The sequence below is a fragment of the Arvicanthis niloticus genome, chromosome 2 (assembly GCF_011762505.2).
Source record: "Arvicanthis niloticus isolate mArvNil1 chromosome 2, mArvNil1.pat.X, whole genome shotgun sequence".
Classification (NCBI taxonomy): Eukaryota; Metazoa; Chordata; class Mammalia; order Rodentia; family Muridae; genus Arvicanthis; species Arvicanthis niloticus.
In genome coordinates, this window is record NC_047659.1 from 3,703,108 (window position 1) to 3,729,591 (window position 26,484).

Here is a 26,484-nt window from a genome sequence, read left to right on the forward strand (position 1 = left end):
AGAGCAGTAGCATTTGCTTACCAAACGTCATGAAAGAGGCTACTTGCATAGAATGTAAATGATTAAATGAAGAATTAAATGAGACATAGGTGAGTAGCAGGATAAGTCTGTGGACAGATACATGGGTTTGTCCATGTTTATGGTTAGACATGAGGGCAATCGGACCCTGATGTCACCCCCTACCTGCTGCTGCTTGGCAGAAGATCATAGATCTTCTTGTTGGCCTCCGCACAGAGCTGCACTGTTTCCTCACAGCACACTTGCTGTTCAGTCTGCTCCCCCAGTAGCTTTCTGTTCTTATTCCACTACATCTTTACTTTGTGCTTCAGCTGAGTACACTCACTCAGGAGACGGCAGTGCCTGCTGCTGAACAAACAACCGAAAACCACAATTTCCTGCCAACTTCAATTTGCCCAGAACTCCTCCAAGTACTATCCTCCTTGCAAGGGCCCTGATCCACAGACAGCTGCAGACTAGGGGCCACAGTTTACTCGTGGACACCAAATAAAAGCCTGTCAAATCCAGAGACCAGCCACATTCCACAAGGCTCAAAGTACTTCAAGGAAGAGACCATCATCCACATGGGTGCTTATATGTCTGTGGTATTAGAAAACCATCAGCAGTTAGAGGACAACTCCCCTCTGAGAGTGGATAGGAGTTTCAAATATATGCAAACTTTCCATGTGTCTCATGGATCCCAGAACTATACATTTCCTGTCTGAGCTCTAGAGGTTGAGGTTTGATTAATATTCCCATCGTGGTGCAAATCTTTTCTATCTACATAATCCTGAGTTGGGAAGAATAATGATTGGATTGTTTGAGACACTGTTCAAACCTAGGACAACTGAGTTCAAAGGGTACAAATCCAAGACCCTTGCCTAGAGGCAGATCCTCCTGTTAAAGGCAGACAGTATAGAATCAGAGCCCTGACATTTGTTTAAAGTCTTAGAAGGGCAGAACATCCCCTGCCTAGTGGTGTGGTCTCAACTGTGTCAGTGACTCACCTGTAGGAATTGTTCTCTTCAATCAGCTTCTTGCAATTCTCTATGGCATCACACATCCTGCTGGTCATTTTCTGCATGTTCATCGTTGTCTTCTCATGTTGTAAATGAAGCATCCTGAATTTAATATTCAGCCTGTCATAGGGTTTGGACCAAGGTGAAAATTTCTCTATGAACTAAGGATTCAAGAATTACATGAATTCAGGCTGTATCCTGGACTACCCCAGCCTGGTATATGCCATACCCTTGCTACTTTGAACTGGGTTCTCTTGCTCCATAGTAAACTTATAATGCTGGGCAAGGAACAGCAGAGAATAGATGGGGAACAGATGGAGGTAGCTGACATTCAAGTGATCTCACAGTGGACCTCACAGAACAGAATAGTTCTTTAAGAAGTTTCCATGAGTCTGTGCCACAAGTTTCTGTAACAGACATCAATGATGTCTTCTCTTCTTTTTTTTTTTTTAATTTGATACTTTATTTACATTTCACATGCTATCCTTTTTCCTGGATTCCCCTCTGAATACCCCCTATACCATTTTCCCAACCCTTTGCTTTTAAGTGTGTGTCCACTCCACCCACCCAACCACTCGTTTCTACTTACCATCCTGTGATTCTTCTCCACTGGGGCATTGAGCATTCACAGGACCAAGGGCCTCTGCTCCCATTGGTGTTCCACAAGGCCATCCTCTGCTACATATGAAGATGGAGTCATTGCTCCCTCCATGTGTTCACAGGTTTGTGGTTTAGTGTCTGGGAGCTATGGCTTCTGGTTGGTTCATATTTTTGCCTCTCCAATGGGGCTGCAAACCCCTTCAGCTCCCAGAGTACTTTCCCTAACACCTCCATTTGTGACCCCATTCTCAGTGCAATAGTTGGCTGCAAGTATCCTCCTCTGTATTTATCAGGCTCTGGCAGATCCTCTCAGGAGACAGCTATATCAGACTCCTGTCAGAAAGTGTTCTTGGCATCAACAATAGTGTCTGGGTGGGGAACTGTATGTGGGATGAATCCTCAGGTGGGGCAGTTCCTGGATGGCCTTTTCTTCAGTCTCCACTCTACAATATTTCTCTGTCTCTCCTTCATGACTATTTTGTTCCCTCTTCTAAGAAGGACCAAAATATCCACATTTTGGTTTTCCTTCTTCTTGAGCTTCATCTGGTATTCGAATTATATCTTGGGTGTTCTGAGCATTGGTGATAATATCCATTGATCAGTGAGTGAATACCACATGTGATATTTGTGATTGGGTTACATCTCTCAGGATGACATTTTCTAGTTCCATCCATTTGCCTAAGAATTTCATGAAGTCATTGTTTTTAATAGCTGAGTAGTACTTCATTCTATCAATGTACCACATTTTCATTATCCATTCCTCTTTGAAGGGCATCTGGGTTCTTTCCAGATTCTGGATTTTATAAATAAGGCTGCTATGAACACAGTGGATCCTGTGTCCTTCTTCTGTGTTGGAGCATCTTTTTGGTATATGCCCAGTAGTGGTAAAGATGGATCCTCAGGTATTACTATGTCCAATTTTCTGAGGAACTGCCACTCTGATTTCCAGGGTTGTTGTAGTAGCTTATAAACTCACCAAAAATGGAGGAGTGTTCCTCTTTCTCTACATCCTTGCCAGCATCTGCTATCACCTTAGTTTTTGATCTTAGCCATTTTGGGTTTGAGGTGGAATCTGAGGGTTGTTTTGATTAGCAATTACCTGAGGACTAAGGACATTTGACATTCTTTTGTGGTTCTCAGTCAGCTGGTATTCTTCAATTGAGAATTCTTTGTTTAACTCTGTACCCCATTTATTAATATGGTTATTTGTTTCTTGATTCTAGCTTCTTGAGTTCTTTGTATTTATTGGATATTAGCCATCTTTTCAAATGTAGAGTTAGCAAAGATATTTTCCCCATCAATTGGTTGCATTTTTTTTCCTATTAACAGTGTCCTTTGGCTTACAGAAGTTTTGCAATTTTATGAGGTCTCATTTTTCAATTCTTGATCTTAGTGCATTACCAGTGGTGTTCTGTTCAGGACTTGTGTATTATATTGAATAGGTAGGGAGAGAGGGCAGCTTTGTCAAGTCTCTGATTTTAGTGGTATTGCTTCAAGGTTCTCTTCATGTAGTTTAATGTTGGCTACTGGTTTGCTGTATAGTGCTTTTAGTCGGTTTAGGTATGGGCCTTGATTCCTGATTTTTCCAAGACTTTTATCATGAAGGAGTTTTGGCTTTGTCACATGCTTTCTCAGCATCTAATGAAATGATCATGTGATTTTTATTCTTTGAGTTTGTTTAAAGAGGATTATATTGATGGATTTCCATATATTGAACCATCCCTGCATCTCTGGTATGAAGCCTATTGATCTTTATGGATCAAGTTGTTTTGATGAGTTTTTGGATTTGGCTTGCAAGAATTTTATTGAATATGTTTGCATGGATATTCATAAGTGAAATTGGTCTGAAGTTCTCTTTCTTGGTTGGATCTTTGTGTGGTTTAGGTCCATCCCATCCATATTTTCCAGTGTTGTTGATTACAGGATTTTGTAGTAGAATTTGATCACTGTTTTTGGACTTCCTAGCCACCTACTGACTGACCTGGGTGCTCTTTTCATATTTTTTTTACAATGCAATCCATTCAAAGTTTCTCGATAATGACTGTGGGTCACATTTCTTTCCTTCTGTTCAAATCAAACTCATCTGTGGCAGGTTTTGTGAGCAGACTATGATGGATCAACTTGAAGTTAGCTAGAGGTTTTGTTAGGAGATGTTCATGAATGATTGCTGTTGCATGGTCCAGCTTTGCTGTGCAGAGATTGTAACTTCCATTTAGAATTACATATCTCAGGATCAAAAAGTTTTGAAGGGGGAAATAATTTGTAAGCCAGGGCAGGAGAGCCTGGCTGAATCTAAGAACCTTGTAGACAGCATGGAAAACCCAGTAACTCTTCCTGAAGCTGAAAGATTGCTGAAAGAAACCAGTCTTCTCTTTTGCCTCTCTGAGTAATGAAGGGAAGTGTGTGTGTGCATTTGTGTGTGTGTGTGTGTGTTTGCCTGTGTTTCTGCCTTTCTGTGTGTGCGTGCAACTGTTTTTTTGTATGTGTGTGTGTTGTTTGTGCTTCTATTTGTGGTGTGATTTTATGTATTCATGTGGGCGTATGAGTATGGATGTGAGCCTCTCAGTATGTGTGTCTGTATGTTTGTAAATGTATGTGTATATCTGCATGTGCACATATGGCCATGTGTGTAGATCTTTGTACAATACTGTCTGTGTTTATGAGCACACATACATTCATATATATGTGCTTACCCAGGTATGATTGAACATCTGTGTACTCATGCTGAGCATATGTGAAGGGTAGTTTCCTGTATGGGCTTTTGTGGGTGTGGTTGCTTGTATGTATGAATGTGTGTGTATGTGTGTCTGGCTGGCTGCCTGGTTGTCTATTTGTCTGTGTTTGTATCTGAGTTCTCATAAACATGTTTGTGTTTTCCTGCATATGTGTGTATGGTCACTTGGTCATGGAAGGAACATCTTTAGCAAAGATTGCACCCAACTTAGATGAGAAAGTGCTATGGTCGCTCAGGTTCTTACCACTCTGTATCCATCGAACATTGCATGAAGCCTCCCAACTTTTTGCATGTCCACCTTGGAACAAAGGAGCAAAAAGTCTGTAGTTGTAAATATAAAAGTTCTCAGGAGTTTATAGAGGCAAAAAACTATTCATCCACAATAAAATCATTTGGTGGAAACCAAAGGAATGGGGTACATGAAAGTTAGTAGGCTGCTGTGGCAAATCAAGGTGCCAGGGAGACAGAAAGGCTGGCTGGGCAGTTGTGTCCCTTCTCTGTCCAGGGTGAATGATAACAGCTCACTGGAAGGTCAGGGGTTTACTGTTTCTCCCCTACAGCCTGTTTTCTTCTCATCCTCAATGCTAGCTAGCATTTTCTTTCCACCTTTGCCTAACACTGGCTCAGTTATCCTTGGTTGTGGAACTTGGCCTGAATTTTGTTCTTTGAGACATTCTGAAAAGCAGTGTGCTTGCAGCTGCTTCCAACAGAAGCAGAATTCCCACAGCCATGGTGAGGTGTGAGAACAGGTCTGTCTCAGTGCAGTGCAGCCCACTTATGCTCATGATACACTACAGCTCTGTTTCTGCAGCAATCAGTAGCTGCTTTTATCCCAACCTTGTTCACACTGTGTTAAAATTGACTTCCTGGAAATTTGGGGGAGATGAGGACCCTTCAGATATTGCTGTTGGCAGTGCATGATAGAGCCCTGCCAGAAGTCATGTACCATTCTTCAGAAAGTTGAACTGCAGTCTCTGGGTTACCCAGTGATTCCAGAATGAGAATTGGCTGTCCACAGAAAAACTAGGGGACATTTGTGTTTTAGCAGTATTCCTTAGAGCAGCCCCAAACTGAGTCTATCTAAATGTTCATCAGTCAAAGAATGAAAATGTACAGTGTGGTCCAGCCCTTCCATGGAATATATTGTAGTATGAAATCATACATCATTTGGCCATGAGATCATCAGCCTTCTGTTAGCCAATCAAATCCCTGATACAATCACCTCATAGGAATTAAAGATTTTGTATGAAGATTTTCTAGTTTCCTGACATCATTGCTTTGTGCATTAAGTAAAGCATTCTATGGTTAAGAGAGCTCGTTTTGGAGAAAAATGTTTATCTTGAAGCAACAGGGAAGCAGTGGGTGAGAGCAAGGGGCTGGGTCTTTCTGGGGAACCAAGCCTTTTCTATACAGCCTGGAGAACTTACTAAGTGGGCTTTGCTACAAGGACAAGGACTTCCAAGCGTCACCTTGTCTGTGCACTTTGCCAGAGTTCTTTATCTCCTCTACACACTATGTTCTTTCTCCATCCGACAAAAGTTAACTTTCTTTTCTACAGTAGTACAGGTTATTGCCACTTGCATTTGCATTAATTGGGAAACTAAACAGGTGACAGTGTGCTTGCATGTGTTCACACATGTACTTGTGTATGTTCACGAGTGTGTATGTATCTGTGCACATGTATGTGTGTGCACACAAAAACACACAAATGCTTATAACCCTCCACCAAATCACAATTATCTATTGAACAAGAGCAGGAAAGACTTAAGGAATGCCTGTAGTTCTTGCTGAAGCTGAAGGAGTTAGTCACCTACTCAAAAGACTTGGCAGTAGAACTGCAGCATCCCTTCAATGTCTTCCAAATGAACTTAAGAGCTCAGGCTGGGAGGAGGGGTAAAACCAATTAGGTCCCCTGTATTTTTGAACTTTTGGGGTTTCTTATCATTTGCATGGTTCTCAGCTGTGCATATGTTGTGGATAATCCAGCATGGTATACTGTGATGCTATCATGATGCTACCCTGACAGAGTAAACACCACTAGCATCATATTATCTCTTCTGATCTGTGTTGAAGTGGTTCCCATATTATTATATTATTATTATTATATTATTCACAAGTGTTGCTGAAGATAATGTAGGTTAGAGGTGAGGACAGTTCCTCTCTCGTTGTATTAGTCATTTGCTCTTCCAAAGGCAAACAACTGGAGATTCTCCAGGTTCACAGCTTGTGTGAAGTGACTTGCCAAGAACCATGCAGGAGGAAGGACAAAAGACTTAAAACTTATGGAATGCAGCCCATGGGTTACCACAGCCACAGGGGTAGGATTGGTGTGGCATGGCCATGAAGACTCTGTATCCTGAGGAGAGTATGCTGTTATGAAGCACTGCTCTGCTTCCTGCCCTTACATTCCCTCTTAATCTATGAGTTATTTGTAAACATTAGGGGTATTTCCTGTACCCCACCTGATAGTATCTCTGGCATTCACAATATTAATGCTTGATTTCTATCAGACATTGCTGGTGGAGCACATCATGATTCAGTCCCCACCCTAAAGAAAATGTAGATTGTCAACAATGATCACCACACTTAAAAAACATTTGGAACAGTAAAGTCTTTACTGAAGGTCTGTAGCCATGTTTTTTACTACTGGCTCTAATGTAAAAAACCTTAGGGAACACTATGAAGATCACAAAGCCATACTTTTATTAGTTAAAGCTCTGGACCTTTCTGTGTTCAGAGAACAAAACCATGGTAGCACTGGCTTACAGGACCCTCACTGAGGGTGGAAGGGGGTTAATTGATTACTTATACCCTTATTTTGACTTCAGCTTCCTGATATGGTTTACTAAGAATTGCTAATGAGTAGATATGCATTTTGAGGATTTAAGGTAGATATGACTGATTATTATATAAATGTTTATATTTGTGATTCTTTTAAGAATTTTACAAGATTACTTTAAAGATAAATAATAAAACAATTACGTCTTTTTTTATAAATGCCAATTCCTACCTTCCAGCAAGGGAAATGAGCTGAGAAACTTACTGTTCTTACTTACATTTTGTGAATCTATAATAAGATGCTTGGTTATGGATGTACGTGGGTTTATAAGAATAGCTTTGTTTTTTTAACCTTAATACATAATGTTATTCCCTTTAATGCTAATGATGTATTAACACATTGTTTTTTATCATAATCATTTATTGCAAGGAAACTGAAACATATTCACATTTAATTGTATACTGCTTGAAAGAGTTTGCTGGGATATATAAATGATGGATGAAAGAATAAAGCATGGTGTGGTGTGGCTGGAGAACTGTGTCTTCCATCCATAGACTATGTGTGTCCATGTAAAGGTTGTGTTAAAGGCGATTGGAACATTGTTCCTACTCTCCACCAGTTGTGGTTACTGATATATGTATATATGTGTGGAATACTTGGAACCTGCTTTTGGAGCTTTGCTCTAATGTTTCAGTGTGTGAATATAGACATGTCTATCTGTAGGTCTGTATACATGTGTGTGTGTGTGTGTGTGTGTGTGTGTGTGCATGTGTATCCATGCATGTATAATTGCATGTATAAACTTATTAGATTCTGCCCTTTGCTTCATTCATTCATTCACTCATTCATTCAGTGTGTGTGTGCGTGTGCATGCGTGTGTATTTGTGTGTATATGTGAATTTTCTCTATTTCCTTTTTTCACTTGCCCCAAGGAGTTAAAAAACATCATAGATTATGTACTGGTCACAGGGTGTTATTACCAGTAAATTAGATTTTCTGACCTCAGGAAAAAAGTCTGTTGAGTAACATGTTTAATCACTGGTTGCCTTTGGCAGCAGACCCCATTAGTATCTGAAGCTACCCCAGTCAACAGCTCTATCATTTACAGCTAATGGCTGCCTGTTTCTATTTACCCGTTACTAGGATGCTAAAACTAGAGTCATTGGCATTGACTGGTCCTGGAAAGTATTTAGAGAGTACATCAGACTCACATTTGACCTCTTTGGACAGAAGGTAATCCCATGGAAATTTTGGATCTTGAATTAGCACACAGGCATGAAAGTATTGGCTGAAAAATCACACAATGGTCAACATATTTACAGGAATACCCTGCTGAAGATATAATCTTTCCTCACAGAGCAGCTAGCAAATGTTTTATATATTATGCCAGAAGAAATATATTATCAATAAATTATCAATAAATTATCAAAAAGCATCCCTTAGGTCAATAAAGTGTATTCAATGATAAACCCTGTAGGAACAAACAATTATTTGGCTGGGAAATTTCAGGTAACTCCCTGACACTCAAGGACTATGTTGAGTATTGTGAGATAATGTGAAATCAGCTTAAAGGCATGTGCACAGCTGGCACCATTCCAAAAGTATCCAGAACTAGCATGATGTACTACATTGAGGGCAAAGATGGTGCCTCCCAGACCCAGAAATTCTGATGAGATCCAGCTAAGAATAAAGGAATCATATATGGGATTCACTTGTGAATCATGTGACTGTACAACTGGTTAACAACAACAAACATGACCTTCAGGGAGAATGACCTGAGCTTTCAACCAGTGTTGTACCTGCAGCTGATGAGATTCATACATGAGCCTCAGATGGCCAAAATATCAATGTGAAAGACAAATTCAACTTCTCAGATTAATCAATATTGCTGAATCTTGTTGGAAAAACAGAACCTAAGGACACTACAAATTATGTACCATGCAGTCATGAATCCCACTGGAGAGAATAATGATCAGTAGTATGTGGTTAATCTGAAGCACAAGGATGTGTGTAAATGGTCTAAGTTGGGGTGATGTGGTGTGCTAATAAAGTGTATAACAGAGGAGGTTATGCTCTCTTTCAAGATGGGTGCTCCTAAACTTATGGAGCATGACATACTGTGGACTCTTCTACATACTTGCTGTCCATTGTGTGTGGCATGAAGGATGTGTCCAGGATATGAAGTGCATCATCCACAATTAAGTTAAACCCAGTGTCACAGACAGAACTTGGAATTTCTGTTCCACTCTTAAAACGCCTTTGATAAATGATGACATATTAGAGTTTCAGAGGGATCATCTGAAAAGTGTAACTGTAAAACTTTCTGTGAAATAGCATTTCAGAGAATTCTACTGCTGCAACTGTTTAACTGCCATTATTCATTTCTCAATGTTATAGGTCAGGACCAAGACATTATTAGACATACCTGTGTGGGGACAGTAAGAGCTACTATCATACTTCAAGCCAAGAACCTAAGAAACTTCACGATTTGCAACTAATGTAAAAAGTGCCTACTTGGGAATGAACAAAGCTGTAATTCATTAGGTTCAGCAGCCATTTCACAGCCAAGGAAGAAATATCATATCCAAGTCAGTGCTGCTGTGTGCAGTATGTGTCAGAAAAACAGGAGGGGAGCTATGGGTAAGCAGGACAAAGCATGAAGAATACTTAGGATGCTAGAAATTATAGTCTATGTTATATGGTGTATATTATATTATACAATGTGTTACAAAATTATTGCTGTACATCAAGAAGATGTTCATCTTCCTAGGAGTAGAAATATTTGAGCAGAGGTTCCAGATTGGCAGGGCAAGTGTGTTTCTACACAGAGGTGTGCAGGATACCCCTCTTGCTGTGCTTGCAGCAGGCAGGGCTTCACACAGAGCAGAAGCACATCCATAGCTGCTCAGCATTCAGGAGAAAACGTTCAAGAGTAAAAATTAATACTAGTTTTGATCTGTCTGCGATAATCTTTACAGGAGGTGAGTTAACTAAGGTTAAAAGTCTTTGAGCAACAGCCTATAATACGTTCCATCCTTAGCCTTGGGAAGGCTTCACCTTAAAAGCCCCTAAAGAGACATAGCAATGAATATCTCCATAGCCTATTACCTCTGAAACTGCTTTTATACCCTGCCTTCAAGGCTGGCCACATGGTTTAGTTCACCACTGCTAAAATGCAGCAAGAGAACACTGCTCATAGTGATTTGTGTTTATTTGCTTGTTTGTTTGATTTTGGTTTGGGTTTTGTTTGGTTTGAGGTTTAGGCTTTTTGTTCCACTGGTTTGGGGTTTTGAAGTTTCTTTTTCTTTTTCTTTTTCTTTTTTTTCTTTTTTGTTCTGGTCATTATTTTGGTATTTTGCTGTGGTTATATGCATTGGCTATACTGATCTAGCTGATTAGAGAAATGGCTGCATTTTTGTGAATTAGGAAAAATCATTTTCAAAGCCTTCACACTTTGACAGCTCTTGTCACCATGTGTGTTGTCACACTGCTGTATCCCCAGAATTCAGACAGAGATGGATCTCTATGAGCTTCAGGCTACATTGTAAATTCCCAGCCAGCTAGCCAGTTCTACACAGTAGTTTATAGGGGGCATGGAAACTATGTAAATACCCACTTAATGATGAAAAATGTATCCATACCGTACCCTTTAGGTCATATGTTTAGATACCCCTAAAATATGGTGCAGGTATTCACATTGTCCTGAAATAGTCATGCAAACAAAATTAATGAGAGCCACCACTGTATTGTTCTAAAGCCTCTTAGTAAAGGAGTATTCATTCAGAGTTTTTTTTTTTTTTTTTTTAAGAAAACCAGAGCTATTTGCCTCTCATTTCCTTGAAATACATCCTCGGGGATAACTATAAAGTTGAAATAATGACTTCCCAGATAAAGACTTCCCAAATTTCCATGTTGAGAATTCCCACACATGTTGAGATGTGGCTTTATTTTTAGGTAATATTAGTGTGGCGACACATTTGGAGCTTTTGTGGTGTTGCTTGGTTTTGGAGGGTTGTTGTTTGTTTTCTTTTATTTATATATATCTTTCCCTGCTGGATGTCTGTGCACCACATGCATGCAATTCCTCCCGAGACCTGTAGGGGCTGAAGGGGCGATCAGAGCTGGGCTGCCTTGAGTACCTCTGCATGCTTGCCCACTCCTGAGACCAGCCTCACCCCTCCTACTCCCGAAGCAGATTCCCAAGGCCTATAAAGGCAGGTTGCATGGGGCCTGCGAAAGAGACTTGGGACTCACCCACTTCTCCGTGGGATCCCAAGGCAAGGCACTTGGTGTCCTGACTAACAGTCCCATGTGGAGCCTGATTCTCACTGCAGAGCATAGCCTGCTCCGCAGACCACAGCCCTCAGCCTCTGTGTACACAATGCCAACTGCCAGCAGGGGTCCCCAGTAGTGATCCATCTCAAGGCAGGAGAACTCAGAATTAACTGAAGGGATCACTGGAAACCTACTGACTCCTGGGACATGTTCCATTCCAGGATCAGTTCTGGAAGAAATCTGCAGTTGTGCATTTCACCGGTTGCCAGGTGATACTGTACTAATCCTAGGTCACACTTGGAGACCAACTGCTCTGCAGCTAACATGTGCTTGGTGTCCAGACAGATAGCAGTTTCCCAGAGAACTGTTAGCACAGTCAAAGAATGAATCTGAGTTAGTGAGTGACTTTTACACCAGATTTACTCCTTCCCATCTCACCTTCCAATCTCTTCTATTAAGGACAGCTTCCCAGAGCACTCAAGTATTATGAACCAAAAAAAAAAAAAAAAAAATGTTGCTGTCAATAAGGTGAAAATTTCAGAAGGAGGAAGTAGAGAAAATGTCAGTGGGTAATCTACTCCTCTGAAATGAAGCCGTCCTCGGAAATTACTGACTGAGATCTCAATAACAGCATCTCAGGAATTTCATGCACAGCATTCCCAGACTAGGCTGATTAGGAAATGTAAAGAAAAATAAATGCCTGTCAACATTTTCCATGATTACACTTGATTTGCCACACAGTGCCAAATGGTGTTTTTTTAACTATTTAATTTTATATCTTTTTTTTTTTTTGAGACAGGGTCATCATGAGCTTTGATTAGCTCAGATCTCGCTATTTATTTATTTATTTATTTATTTATTTATTTATTGTAGGTACACGAAAGAATATTATGATACCCATGTGGGGGTCAGATGATAACTCAGTGTGGCGGTCACATGAAGCAAGGTGGAGAGGATTTCAAAATAAACCTGTAGCTCTGACTTCAAGGACCCTTTTACAGAGTTCTGAAGACTCAACTCAGATTCAACACTGTAACTCCCAAGGTAGGTCTGGGTCTTGTTTTTAATGTGACCCTTGTTCCCAAACTGCCCCTCTTTCTGATATCAGTCTGCTTCTGCCTCCTGAGTGCTGGGATCAAACAGATTTTCTGCACTCCACTGTTCTGCATGTTTTAATGCTTCTTATATAATTTTTGAATTCCCTGACTTTCATCGGAGTGTAAAAGACCTTTGAAGCTTATGTTACCCTGGGCTGACACCTTGCGGTAAAATCGACTCTTGCAGCTTCTATTTCTAAGGATGGAAGAAACATCATTAAAAGGAGGGTTAGAGAAACTGCTAGTGAGTGGGATAAGGCCCACAACCACAGGGAAAAGGGTCCAGTTCTGAGCACCCAGCTTGTCCTTCAGTGTCCCCGTCGCTGGCTAGAATCTTTATAATAAAGTTGATACACCAGAAGACTAAATAAATTAGCTCCTACAAATAAGTCTGTACACCTAAACTGCACTCAAATACTTTTATCACATTTTTTATTTATTTATTGTAGGCATGTGGATGAATGTCACTGTACTCATGTGGAGGTCTGATGATCACTCGGTGTGGTGGTCACAAGAAGCAAGGGTTGAGAGGACCTCAAAATAAACCTGTAGCTCCAACTTCAGAGACTTCTTTCCTCTCACCATACAGTTCTGCAGATTCAACTCAGACTCCAGAAACTGTAACTCCCACCCAAGGTGATAGGAAACATTTGCAATGCACCATCTGAGTTGTGTCTCCAACCCGAGTATTGTTTTCTATGTGGTTCTAGGTCAAGGGCTTCCCAACTTGATGAATCTATGTGCATTTGAAGAATAATTTCTAGACTCCTATAGAGTGTGGGATGCCATTTTAGAGGTGAATGGAGAAAAGTGGTATGAAAGCAAAAGGAGAGAAGACACTACTGAGACTGATTATAATGGGAGGGCCCAGAAAAAGAGAGGCTGAACGTGATTGTTACATTTTGTATCACGGGCTGAATATCACATGGAGCCCATTGAGATATGTTAGTGTGGCTAAAGAGTTAAAATTAAAAATAGCTAGTTGGGGTACTGCTTAGCTCCAACACAGGTCTCCAAACTCTGACACAATCTGATTTTGTTTTTAATCACAGAGAAGTAGTTAAACACTTTACCATAACTGAAAAACCACCCTAGCTGTAATAACACATCTCTTCCTCCCCAATCTCCCCTTCTTTCATCTCTCCCCCTCCTTCTTTCCCCTCCTTTCCTTTCTTTCTGTTCTTTTTTCTGGGGATGTGAGCCCAAGACTTCATGCAGAACTACTGATCCAGAACATGCAGGCACTAAGGAGTCTGATCAAGATCTGCTTTCTGTCATTGCTGATGATGTCCTGGCAATAGTCATGTTTGTCCTTCATTCTACTTCGGGTAGCATCTGTTCATTTCCATGCATTTCTGCTTGCTCAGGGCCTTCATATTCCTAAGAGAGGATAGATCGCTTACACACAGCAACACAGACCTCTTCTCAGCAGCTTTTCTGAGTTCTCATAGCACCTTAGCTCCCTATTTCTTGTTTTATTTTAAACACAAAACTACCTAAGTGCTAATATGCATATTTTTAAGGGTTTGCTCAGGTGCAATTGAAATGCTAAGTTCTGAACCCCAAGACCTGGTTGCTCCAAGATAAAAGGATCTTCATGTACACCAGCCTTTCTTGTGTAAACCTTGCTCCCCAATTTAAAACTATTGGTTAAATGAAACTGGCAAAAGCCAATTACTGGGGGGAAAAGAGTGAGGTAAAGTGTGAGTTTCCAGGCTGTGGGGGTGGGGTTTGTGTCACAGGTAGGGACCACAAGGAGAAGATAGGATTGAGATAGGAGGAGACAGTATAAAGATACAGATAGAAAAAAGGCAGGGGAGGAAGAGGAGGAGAAGGAGAAGATGACAAAGAAAACAGGAGGTCTCCTTTAGTCCTGATGGACCAGCAGCAGGTGTCAGATTGTGATGCCTCTCCAGGATGCGAGACTGCTGCAGCATCAAGAACCCAGAAAATTTTCAACAACAAGTATTTGGGAAATACAGTGGGGTAGTAGCCAGATCTTGGGGGTCAGTATTTATCATTTTAATACATAGCAGTACCGGATCAACCCCCTATATATTCCTTCAGTCTATTAATAAGTACTTACTAAGAACACTGTGTTAAAAGAAAACCTACAGAATCAACTAATGTGGGATCATAGAAGCTCACAGAGACTGAACTGACAACCAGGGAGCCAGCATGGATCTGCCCTAGGCAATTCTGCATTTGATATGGTTGTGTTTACTTTGATCACCTTGTGGTAATCCTAAGAGCAGGAGAGGAGGATGTCTCTATCTCTTTCTTTTGCCTTTTTAAAGGATAATTTGACTCCTACTGGGTTGTGTAGTTCCAGCCTTGATGTGAGGGGAGGTGCCTAATCTTGGTGCAACTTGATGTGCCATATTTGTTTGACATGCCTGAGAGGCTTCCCTTATTCTAAAGGGCAAAGAAGGAGGAGTAGATGCGCCAGGGCAGAGATAAGGGGAGGATCAGGAAGGAGAGGACAGAGGGGCAACTGTGGTCAGGATCTAAATATCTATGAGAGAACAAATAGTTAAAGAACACTGTGTTACATGCAGTGTTGTGTTAAAACCCATAAATTCAACCCCGTTACTTAGAGTCCTGCAAAGACATTGTACTTGGAAGATAAATATCTGTAATCAAAGTGCAAGAAAACAGAAAACAGGAAATGGGGAAGCTATGTTTAATTTCACTCCAAGTTTGAACTTTCTATCAGCTTCATTTTGCTGCTTTGAAAGCGTTTGAAATGTGGGTATATATTCAGCATACTGATGCAAAGCCTTCTTCATCCCTTAGAGACAGTACCCAATGACTGTCTGTGTGTAAGTGTCTATAAACATATGGGGAAATAAATGCATGACTTGGAGCTATGGTTAAACACAGGACAGACTTTTGTTAGAGAGAAGAGGAAATGGAGACAAATCTGCTTCTCCATCTTTTCTTCCCTTACCTTGATGGAAAGCCCTGCTGAGGCTGTACACTGAGGAAGAACTGGGGAAAAGGCAGAGGGAGTCTTCACCATGTTCTTCCAGTAATCTAAAATGGTTTGGGAAAGAGAAAGGAGGTAGTTGGGGCAGCAGTGGACTAACAGACTCAAGGATGGGAACACAATGAGAGAGGCATTCAAGATGGAAGGAAAAGTGAACAAGCAAGGCAGGTAGTGAAGAAAGGTATGGTAAAGCCTTGCACAACACAAGGATATGTAAGAATGTAATTTCAGATCTCAGCTTGAAATTAAAATTAAAAGATTCTTAAGTTTGAGTCAAATATTAGCTGCCCCAGAGGCACATCCCAGGAAGAGCACATTCCAAAGACTCAAACAAACATTCCAGGAAAAAAGACCCAAGATAGGAGTCTATGAGCCATTAAGAAGTAAACCTTGGTAAACAGAAGCTACTTAAGCTGACCTTCTTTGTTGTAAAAAGATAAGGTGTAAATTTGAGTTACTTAGAAACCAGGCCTGGGAACAGAAACCAGGCCTGGGAATGGCTGTTGGAGTTTGGCCTTTATGGTTATTGTTAAGAAGTAACTGTATTAGTGCTCTCATAAATTTTGTAAAACTAGTATATAAGCTGCCCTTAGCTTTAATTTGGGGTTCTTCTTGCCTGCATGCAACAGAACCCTAGTATCCTGGTTGTCATCTGGTCATCTTATCATTAATAAACCTCATATTATTGCAAGGAATCCTGTCCTTGAGTTTCTCTGGGGGAGCATATTCCCTGGTTTTGTTATCTTTAGAGTCCAACAGATGGTCTTTGAACAGAAGCCCAAAATTCTATGATTTTGTTGAATATGTTTTCTGTGCCATTAAACTGGTATTCTTCATCCTCTTTTATTTCTGTTACTCTAATATTTTTGATCTTTTCATTGTGTCCTGAATTTCCTGAATCTTTTGGGTTACAGGTATTTTACACTTTGTATTTTCTTTGACTGAATTGTCAATATCATCTGTGGTATCTCCTTTGCCTGAGATTCTCTTTTCTATCTCTTGTATTCTGTTGGTGATGCTTGCATCTTTAGCTCCTGATCTCTGCTGTAGGTTGTCCTTCTCCAGGGTTGCCTACATCTGTGATTTGTCTAAGGTTCTTTTGCTCTTGTGTTTTCTTGTTTTTTTATTTATTTATTTACATTTCAAATGTTATCTCCCTGCATATTTTCTCCTTCACAACACACTTTTATACCACCTCCCCTGCCTTTATGCAGGTGCTGCCTCACCCACCCACCAATTCCTGACTCAGCCCCTAGCATTTCCCTACCCTGCACATGGAGCTTCCACTGGACCAACCTCAGCTGCTCCTTTCCTAAAAACGGTCTCTCAGGGCCTGGAGACCCTGTGGTTTACAACCAAGGGTATAGATCACAACACCCAAAGAATGATCCCATTATATAATTGCCATGATGGCAAACACTTAATGAAAATACACATATGGTCACAACTTATCTTTGATGACCCTTATTGTACTTCATCTTACCTTAGCTTCTGTATGTACTTTTTATTAACGCATTAAAGAGAGAAATTATCCTCTCATTAGTCATGATACATTTGTCCTACTCTGACATTTGATACTGGGTCTGAAGAACACAGTGAATAACTTTTACCAGTTTTGAAAAAACACAAGATTTCTGGGAGCATTTTAAAAAATTATTATTTAGATTGCACCTCAAGGGAAAAGAACTCCAATGCCTGAAGCAATCATGCTAATTCCCCACACTACACAGCAATCTATTCTTCCCAGATAAATCCAGTTCTTCCTCTTCCTTCATCATCCCAGGGTCAAACCTATATAAATACCCTTAGAAAACACTATGGCCCCCTTATAGATTGATTTGATTGATTCAAAAATTGAAGCCTCGCTCTCCTAAATCTGTGACCTTGTTTAGTAATAGACTGTATGGTGGATTGAATAAGAATGGACACCATAGGCTCATATGCTTGAATGATTAGTCACTGGAGAGTGGCAGTGTTTGAAAAGGATTAGGAGGTGTGGCCTTCTAGAAGATGGACTTTGAGGTTTCAAAAGCTCATGCTAGGCCCAGTTCTATACCTGCCTCTATGCCTACAGGTCACAATGTAGCTCTCTACCAGTGCTCCAGTGTCTGACAGCATATTGACATACTATCCACCATGATGATAATGTGCTAAACTCCTGAAACTGTAATCGAGCCCTCGATGAAATGCTTTCTTTCACAAGAGTTGCCTTGTCTATGCATAGCACTCGAATATTATCTAGGACAGACAAGTTAGAGGCATAACAATGTAAGATGGGGTCTTAGAAGGTTCAGATGGATCTGTGCCTTAGTTACTATTTTAGTTTTTGAAACCAAGTTCCTGACAAAAAGCAAGTTAGGAAAAGTCTTATTTTGGTTCACTATTGGGTCATCATGGTGTGGAAGATGTGATGACAGGCATGTAAAGCTGCCTGCTCATTTCTTAGCCAATTAGGAGAAGGGGTAAATGGAATTCCAGCACACAGCTAACTTTCTAGCTTTCTCCTTGTCTCCTTCTTAATTGGGTTTTTAATTAAAATATATCTATAACATTCCCTGGTCAATATTATCTAAATGGCTGGTCAATATTATCTAAATGGCTATTTGTTGTCTAGGAGAGATTCGAAACTGTGTGAATTCCAATAGAACTAGTGGGAGAGAGGATCTTAAAAGAGTTGCAGGAGAGGAAGCCATAATCTGAATGTATTGTATTAAAAATCGTTTTCAGTAAAAAACATAGAAAAAGAAGGAAGAATATGTCTGCATTCTACTTTCAATTTTTAATTATAAATAAAGCTAAATTCAAAACTGAAAGATGGTAGATGAATTTTCCAGACCACATGAAAAATATCCTGGCAACATCTACCATCCCTCTCCCTTGCTAGTCTTGAACTGAAATACTCACCACCACAGTCCTGTGTCCTCTGCTGCAGGCTCCATCCTCTGGGTTTGTATGAAGCTTACTCTAAACACTGTTTTGATGGTACTTCAACATTATTTATTTACCACCTTTAGGAGAGTTCTCAATTCTGCAGTTCATCTGATAAACCCAATCTGCATTGTCATGCAGGAAGAGACATGAGAGATCAACTCCAACCCTAACAATAAGATATCCAGAGGCATGATCAGGAAGCCACTCTAATGCCCTACATGGAGGCCTCAAAGTTTAAACACTGAGCATGCCTACCCCAGGAGTGTGACCCTACAGGTCTCAAGAATCTTTTCTCTTTGGTTGGGTGTGATCCAGTGCAGATAATACACCACTCAAGGAAGGACAAAAGTCCAGGCAGTGGTTTGACAGATGGTTTATCCACTTGAGAATTTGTTTCTCAGAGGACCTAAAGAGCAATGATTAACAATCCTCTGTCACTTCAGTTCCAGGTGGAATCCACTGACCTCTTCTGGCCTGGCCTCTGGGGACTTGCAAGCATGTAGTGCAAAAACCTACAGCAGGAAAAACACCCATACATATAAAAGAAATAACTCAAAAACAGAAACAATGCCCCCAAAATTTTATATAAAAAACAAATTTTTATAAAAGCATCCAATATATTGTCCAGACCAAGAGCAAAAAGAAAAAGAAACCATCATTATTATTAGAACAACAATTAAAAAAAGGATAAAAAATCAATACTAAAAAAATAACCAACATCTCCAAAACGGTCTTGAAATTCATTATCTCTGTTGGGAATTCATAAGTGATGCTATATTTCAAGAAAACAAGAGGCATACAGCTCCATGTTTACTGATTTCTTTTATACTCATTTATTGAATATTTTTATTTCTTGTGATGTATTAGAGAAATACACTTGTGTTTCTACTTTATTCAACTTAATCATCTACATAGTGGTACATTTTTAAATAGCGAAATTTATAACAACAAAGTTACAGCATGGATACATTTTTCATCATGAAGTTGGGATCCACAGATTTTGACACACTATCCATATCAAAAGCACAATTTTCTGTGTAGCTGTGACTGGCTGGGAACTAATAATGAGGCCTAAGCCACATGCTACTTGAAGAGGTCCACTCCTGCCTGATACTTGCAGTGTTAGAAGACAGAGAACCACACATGAATACAGAAGGTCTCATGAGGGAAAAATTAGTGATTACATTTTTATCCATGAAAATACATTAAATTTATTCAATACCAACTTAAAGTGGGGGAGTCAATATATATAGTATATAAAATTAGTAAAACAACAAATTAATAACATAACAAAAAATAAACAGCAAAACTTCAAATGAAACAAAGAAACCATATCCTCAAAGCAATCAAAATTCTAACCAAATCCAAAACATTATAATTAAACTAAGAAGCATTCTTTAGCTGCAGATTTTACAGCACAGACCTACAACCTGTTACTGGCCTTGGACATATTGTCCAAAGGCTGCCAACGATGGTAATAATCTCTTCAACATGTGCACTCCTTGTGAAGAGTTGTGTCTGAGGGAAATCTTGACCTGGTCTGCCTGTTTGAGCTTCAGGAGGAGTATTTCAGACCTAGGGGAGGAAGAGACAAAGGCCTGTTGAGGACCTGCCATGTCAGCTATCCAGCAAACACCAGTTTATTGACCAGGAAAATCCAGTATGACCTTTCAGCCTAAGATCATTCCCAGTATCCCCAAAGGAGAAGAGCCACAGAGCACCTGGGTCTGGGACTTTTTCTCAGATTTAAAAAATGGCTTAAAAGTGAACAGTGAACTACACACTGTGCTGGACTTAAAATAAAACACCACATTTCTCCAATGGTCCATATATATTATACTGAAAAATAACTGTGTAGCAATGTCTGAATCAAACACTATACAGAGGCCTTTGAGAAAACCTAGCCACCATTGAAGTGAAGGCTCTTATTATATCTGGAGTGCAGGAACCTGCCTGGTTCAGGTTCCTGAACCCCTGCATCTGTGACTCCCCAGAGAAACCATCTCACAGGAAATCCATGCTCACTGAAGAGATACTATACTCAGCAAGAGTGTGCTGCATGCAAATCTTCCCAAGGGAAAGCCTTGAACTTTAAAACAAATATTCATGAAGGAAAAAGGATACCCCTATGTTTATAGTTACTGTAGTATTATTTGTGGGGTGACTTAAGGGACAACAGGCTCAGGTCATACCAGAGAGCTCAGAAGGGAAGAAAGAGTACACAATAGACACAAACTCTGTGGATCACATGAATGATCATGGACAGGATTTCTTTTAAACTAGATCAGAACAATATTCTGAGCTGCTCCTAGGTGACTGAGGCAGAGAATCATGTGGAAGGCCTGAGACCCAAAAATACAGTTATACAGGAATAGGAAATCTTCTTGGCTCCTGCTATCCCATCCTAGTACCTCATATCTCAGAGAGAGCAAAATGATACTGCATTGTTTGAGCCCAGCAATGGACACACACACACACTAACACATACATAGACACACACACAATCACACCCAAAGACAGACATACACATTCCAGAACACACACAAGCACATGTTCATACATACAGTTGCAGGAACATTTTGACTTTCACTGTTCATGTTAATATAAGACATCATCCAGGACACTATAAAGCCATAAGAAATAAACACTTGAATTGAAAAATCCTGGAGAGATATCTCCGCAATTAGGAGCACTGATTTGTCTTTTGGAAGTCCTCAGGTCAATTCCCCCAAACCGCAAGGTAGCCTACAAACCATCTTAGTAAAATCAGATGCCCTCTTCTGGTGTCTGATGAGAGAGACAGTGTACTCACAAACATAATCTGATTAATTAAAAAAAAAAAAAAAAAAAAGAAAATAAAAAACCTTGAATGGGACACGAACATAGTAGGCATAGCCTATAGACAGCTCAATAAAATAAATGCTTTTCCCTAATAAACAAAGGATGGAAATATGGAGATTTGGCCTGGTATGCAAGCCTGCTTAGGAAGTTCCCAAGGCTGTGTACAGTCGGCTTGGTTCCCAGCAAAGACACATGGAATCAGGGTGGACAAGCCACTCCCTGCATCTTGCTCACTGTTTTCCAGGGACTCTAAAGTTAGCAGCATCTTCCAATAGGCCCTCCATTTTCCACAGCCTGTGTGGCTTTGTAACCAAAGCTATGAGCCCAGACAACTAGGAAATCTCTGTAACTAGGATGCAAAGTGAGACTTTTCTTCACATAAGGAGATCCTGTCCGGGATAATTTGTGGAAAATATGTCTAACTAGTTCAAGAACAAATGGTGGTTTGTATGATCACCCTAGGCAATAGTCCATAGAAGGGCTGCACTACAGTATACTTGTTCACTCCTTGACTGAAGAACTTCTGGATAGTTTCTACTTCAGGGCAACTCTGTGAAGTACCACTACAACCATGATTTGCAATAATTTCCTCTGTGGACACCTACTTCTTGTTCTAGAGTCGCTGGGTCACTGGGGACTACAGAAACTATACAGTTTCTGAAGAGTTGGACATGGCTTCTCACAGGGCTGCCCCATTTTATATCATCAGCCATGTCTGAAGTTCCTCTTTTCTTCCAGCCCCCCTTGAGGATGATTTTAACTCAAACCAAATCACTTTTGAATGACAGTCTTTACAGAGTGCTACAGACAGAACACAGGGTGAGTGCTTGAGACTACCAGGAGCCTAAGGGGCTGTCTGAGGCAGCCCTGTTCTAGCACCTCATCATAGGTATGGGCCTTCTGCTTGATGCAGATGCAACACCAAGCAACTCAGTGTTTCACAGAGTAATACTCAGGACAAACTCCAAGGCCAAAGATAACTGAGTCAAGCTTAGGCAAAGTTGGAAAAAATGGTAGGAGGTAATGAGGAAAACAAACCAGGATGCTGAGAAAATGCAATGAGCCACCTGACCTTCCAGCAGGCAGTCACTATACACCAAAAGCATAGAGGTGGACACAGACCCTTAGCCACCCTTGTTGACTGTCAGTCCCATGGATTTGACACAGCAGCCTCCTACTCACCTCCATGTACTAAAGTGTTTGGTTTTCTTACAAGTGATTTCAATATGGGTAAATAGATTTCCCTCTATAACCAGTTTCAATAGTGATAAATAGATTTCCCACTACCAATGGTTGACAATCTGACTTTACACCACTATTTGTCTCCTTTTGTTCTATTGAGCTAGGTGTAGCAGCATGGTGACTTTCTGCTCTGTTTCATGTTTCCCTGATGCAAAGTGAACTGACACTGACACTGTGGTGAGCCCCACACTCTGATCTTAGAACAAGAGGCTGGTGTTCAGGTCCATAAGTTTCCTTTGAATAGGACCACCTTAGGGCCACCTTTTGTCTCATGTGTGCAGCCAGCTGTTGCTGGGCACCCCTTTGTGCCTCATATCCTGCTGTGGTTACAAGAGTTATATGTCTGCTTTGTGGTTGTTTCTCACATGGGTAGGCCTCCAAACCCCGGGCTAGGAAATTGTAATGAGTGAAGGAAGGACTGGGAAGGGGAAACTGAAATCATATGTTAAGATTTCAGAAGGGTGGGCTGGGCTAAATGTGAAATTATTGACGTTTAAGTGTTGGCAACATGGGTTCTGTTTGTTTGATAAAGGGTTGAATAACTGACCTGTGGGTTATGTGGAGCCTAGGTGTCTTGGGTAAGACCCATCCTGGCAAACAAACACCCTCCTCCTTTCCCTGCTGATTTAATCTAAATGACAAGAAAGCTCATAAGAAAGCACAGTGGGCCAAGTTGTGTATCTGACACAGGGAGCAGACAGCATTAGCTTCTTCTAAGTTAAGAAATTGTTTTCTTACAACAGCAACAAGAAAACGCAAAACAATGAAACATATAAACATGTTCTTCCTCTCTGTGAGTTATGAAAGCTTGTAGCAGTTTCTTGAGACAAAGCAATTCCAGGAGCTCTGCCTGGGAGGTGACAGAAGATTCAAAGATGCTGGTCAGACAGCTTAACCAAAACAGAAAGCCTGATCAAAACCACATGGAATTAACTGGCCTCTCAACACACACATCTATATACATATTGTCACAGATATGCATATGACTCCCCCCTCCCCACACACACATTCCAGAAATCATAAATGAGGGGGAAACAGTAAGGAGACCAAAATGCAGGAGGAACCACTGAATGTAGACTGTGAATATCTGATGTTTCATGTGAGACCCAGGACTCTGTAATTCATCCCGTGGGACTAAATAAAACTTAGTAACTTCTGCAGACTAGGTTGAGAGAGTTTGAGAAATCTTTTTCTTGAAGCCTCACATCTCTCACCCAACCCTCAGCCTGAGAGAAGTCTTTCAAACATCCCTGTTCATCCAGTCAGCTCCTGAATACAAGCTACAGGAAAGAACTCTAGCAACAATGACAGAAACCACGACTGATGGGTGAACTATCTGTCAGGCTCTGTCAGTATGAACCAAGGTCTAGGCTCAGGTAGGAGACCATGTTGCAATGCAGGGTTGAGGAAGAGAAAAGACACAAGACCTCTACCCCCACCTTTTTTTTCTTAAATAATTTTTGTTAGAAAATTTATTACATTTCAGACGTTATCCCCTTTCTTCATCTTCCCCACCCAGAAACCCCCTATCCCATCCCCCTCCTCCTCCTTCAATGAGGATGTGCCACCACTGAGCCCGCCATACACCTACATGCACTTGAATTCTCCCACACTGGGGTATCTAGCCTTCATGGGACCAAGGACCTCCTCTCCCACCTATGTCTGAAAAGGCCATCCTCCCCTACATATGCAGCTGGAGCCATGGGTCCAAAGCAAACGAGCTACAGGCCCTGACTTCATCACTCAATGTTCTGTGCTACTGCAAAGGAGGCAGCCACATAGAACCCCTCTAGTACAATGGCATGTAGGTGTGTAATGTGTGTTCACCCCATCTATCTTAATGAACTTCAGCTTGTAGTTGATCAGGAGGGTGTGCTTGCCAATCATCCAGTTTTTGAGAGAGCCTAACTCCACAGAAAGTCTTGTAAATGATCACAGAACAACTGGATAAGAATTAAGAGAGTGCCTGGACAAGGTGGAGGATGGTTATCTGGGCTTGACATTGTTTATGGTTAGACATGAGGGCAACCTGCTCCTAAGCATCCTCCATGCATCTTACCTGTTGGATATGCTTGGAAAATTTGTCATAGATCTTCATGCTGGCCTCCACACATAGCCTCCTTGTTTCCTTAGAACACACGTCCAGTGTAATCTGCTCCTTAAGCAGCTGCCTGTTTTCATTCCAGAGCATTTTTACTTCACTCTTCATATGAAGAGATTCTGTCAGGAGGTGACAGTTCCTGATGCTGAACCACAAAGAAGAAATGGTGATTATTCCCAGGCACCATTCATCTTTCTCCCACTTCTCCAAGTACCATCCCTTCTCATCATGGGCCCTGATCCCCAGATAGCCCCAGACTACAGACCAGAGTAGCCATGGGACCTCACATATAGGAAAGTCAAATCCAGAAGAAAGCAACATTCCAGAAGACTCAAGGTACTTCTGAAAACCCTGACACCAACAGGGACTCATGTATCTCCCAGAAGAGGACATGGGACCCATGATTGCATATATGTCTTTGGAATTAGAGAACCACCTCTAGGTAGAGACAAGGCAAAGCTTCTCTAGGAGAAGAGAGAAGACCCAACAGATACACATCATTCTATGTGTCTCATGCAAACCAGATCTGTAAATGTGCTTTCAGTGCCCCAGAGACTCAAGGTTGATTGATGTCTCCATCAAGGTGCACACCTTTTCTATTTAGAGGATACTGACTTTAGAAGGACAATGATTGGAGGGGCTCACAGCCTCATCACACTTGATCAAAATGATTTCAAGAGATCACAATCCTAGAGCCTTTCTTTGAGGGAGGAAGCTTCCTGTTGAGAGGCAAAAGTATAGAACCAGAGTCCTCACTTTGTTTTAAAGAAAATGATGGGCAGACACATTCTGTGCCTAGTGCTGGGGAAACAACAGTGTGAGTCACTCACCTGTAAAGTTGATTATTTTTAGTCAACTCCTGGCACATATACAAGGCCTCACTGATCTGCTGCGGAATGATTTTGAGCTCGCTCATCACCTGGTCGTGTTGCATCTCCAGCATAGTAGTCTCAAAGTTGAACCTGTGGAAGGAGCAAATAATCCCTGAACTAAGGATTCAAGGATTACATTAATTCAAGTTGAATCATGAACTACCCCAGCCCATATATGCCACAACCTAATGCCTTGTATTGGGTCCTCTTAGTGCTTATTAAACTTGTTACAATTGATCTGGGCACAGTAGAGCTAGGGAACTAAAAAATGGGAGCTGACCTACTTTGGCTTCATGAGGGGTCTTGAAGGAATAGATTAGGTCTTCAAGAACTTTCCAGGAGCCTGTGCCACAGTCCTAGGTCCAACTTAAACCTGTGATGACACTTTTTCACCTTGTAGACAAGGTTTTCTCAATCCTTGGTTCTATCACTACATAATTTCCCAAATTTCAGTATTTACAAGGAAAAGGGCTTACTGCCTATATCAGGATTTTCTAATGCCCATCAGTGGTGCACACAGAGATCATGTGCTGTGATGCTACAAGTGACCCTCCATGGCCACATCACTATCATTACCTAAAAAGTCAGTCAGGTAAATTCTCCAGCCCCATCACACTACACAGACTCCCTGGATCTTAAGTGGAATACACACACAGAGACAAACATACACACACACACACACACACACACACACACACACACACACACACACCATCACAATCCCAAATGCATACAGTGATGTGACATTATCTCAGTGTAAACTGAACAGAATTTGAAAAAAGCAGTGATGACTTACCAGAAATCCACTCACACTGAGGGGCAGCAAATAGAATCAGGTCCTCCCAGTTGTTGACAGGACTAAATGTACCCAAAGCAGCTCCAGAAAATTACAAAAATGATTCACCATAAACACACAGCAGCTAGCATCTCCCACAAAGCAATACCAGTCCAGGCATCTTAAAATGCATGATAAGAGCTCACACACTAATACTGCTATTTCCTGAATG

At 40.9% G+C, this 26,484-nt stretch overlaps 1 protein-coding gene across 1 annotated transcript in view; it reads right to left on the reverse strand.

The window, feature by feature from the left end:
- The window catches only part of LOC117702805 (uncharacterized), a 33,142-nt gene that overhangs the window by 2,019 nt on the left and 4,639 nt on the right, over nucleotides 1-26,484 (reverse strand). The window contains exons 4-6 of the mRNA XM_076928212.1: nucleotides 25,436-25,567; nucleotides 24,564-24,750; nucleotides 1,005-1,177 (exon numbers count right to left, since the gene is read on the reverse strand). Coding sequence (XP_076784327.1) covers nucleotides 1,005-1,177; nucleotides 24,564-24,750; nucleotides 25,436-25,567 — 492 coding nt within the window. The remainder of the gene's footprint in view (nucleotides 1-1,004; nucleotides 1,178-24,563; nucleotides 24,751-25,435; nucleotides 25,568-26,484) is intronic.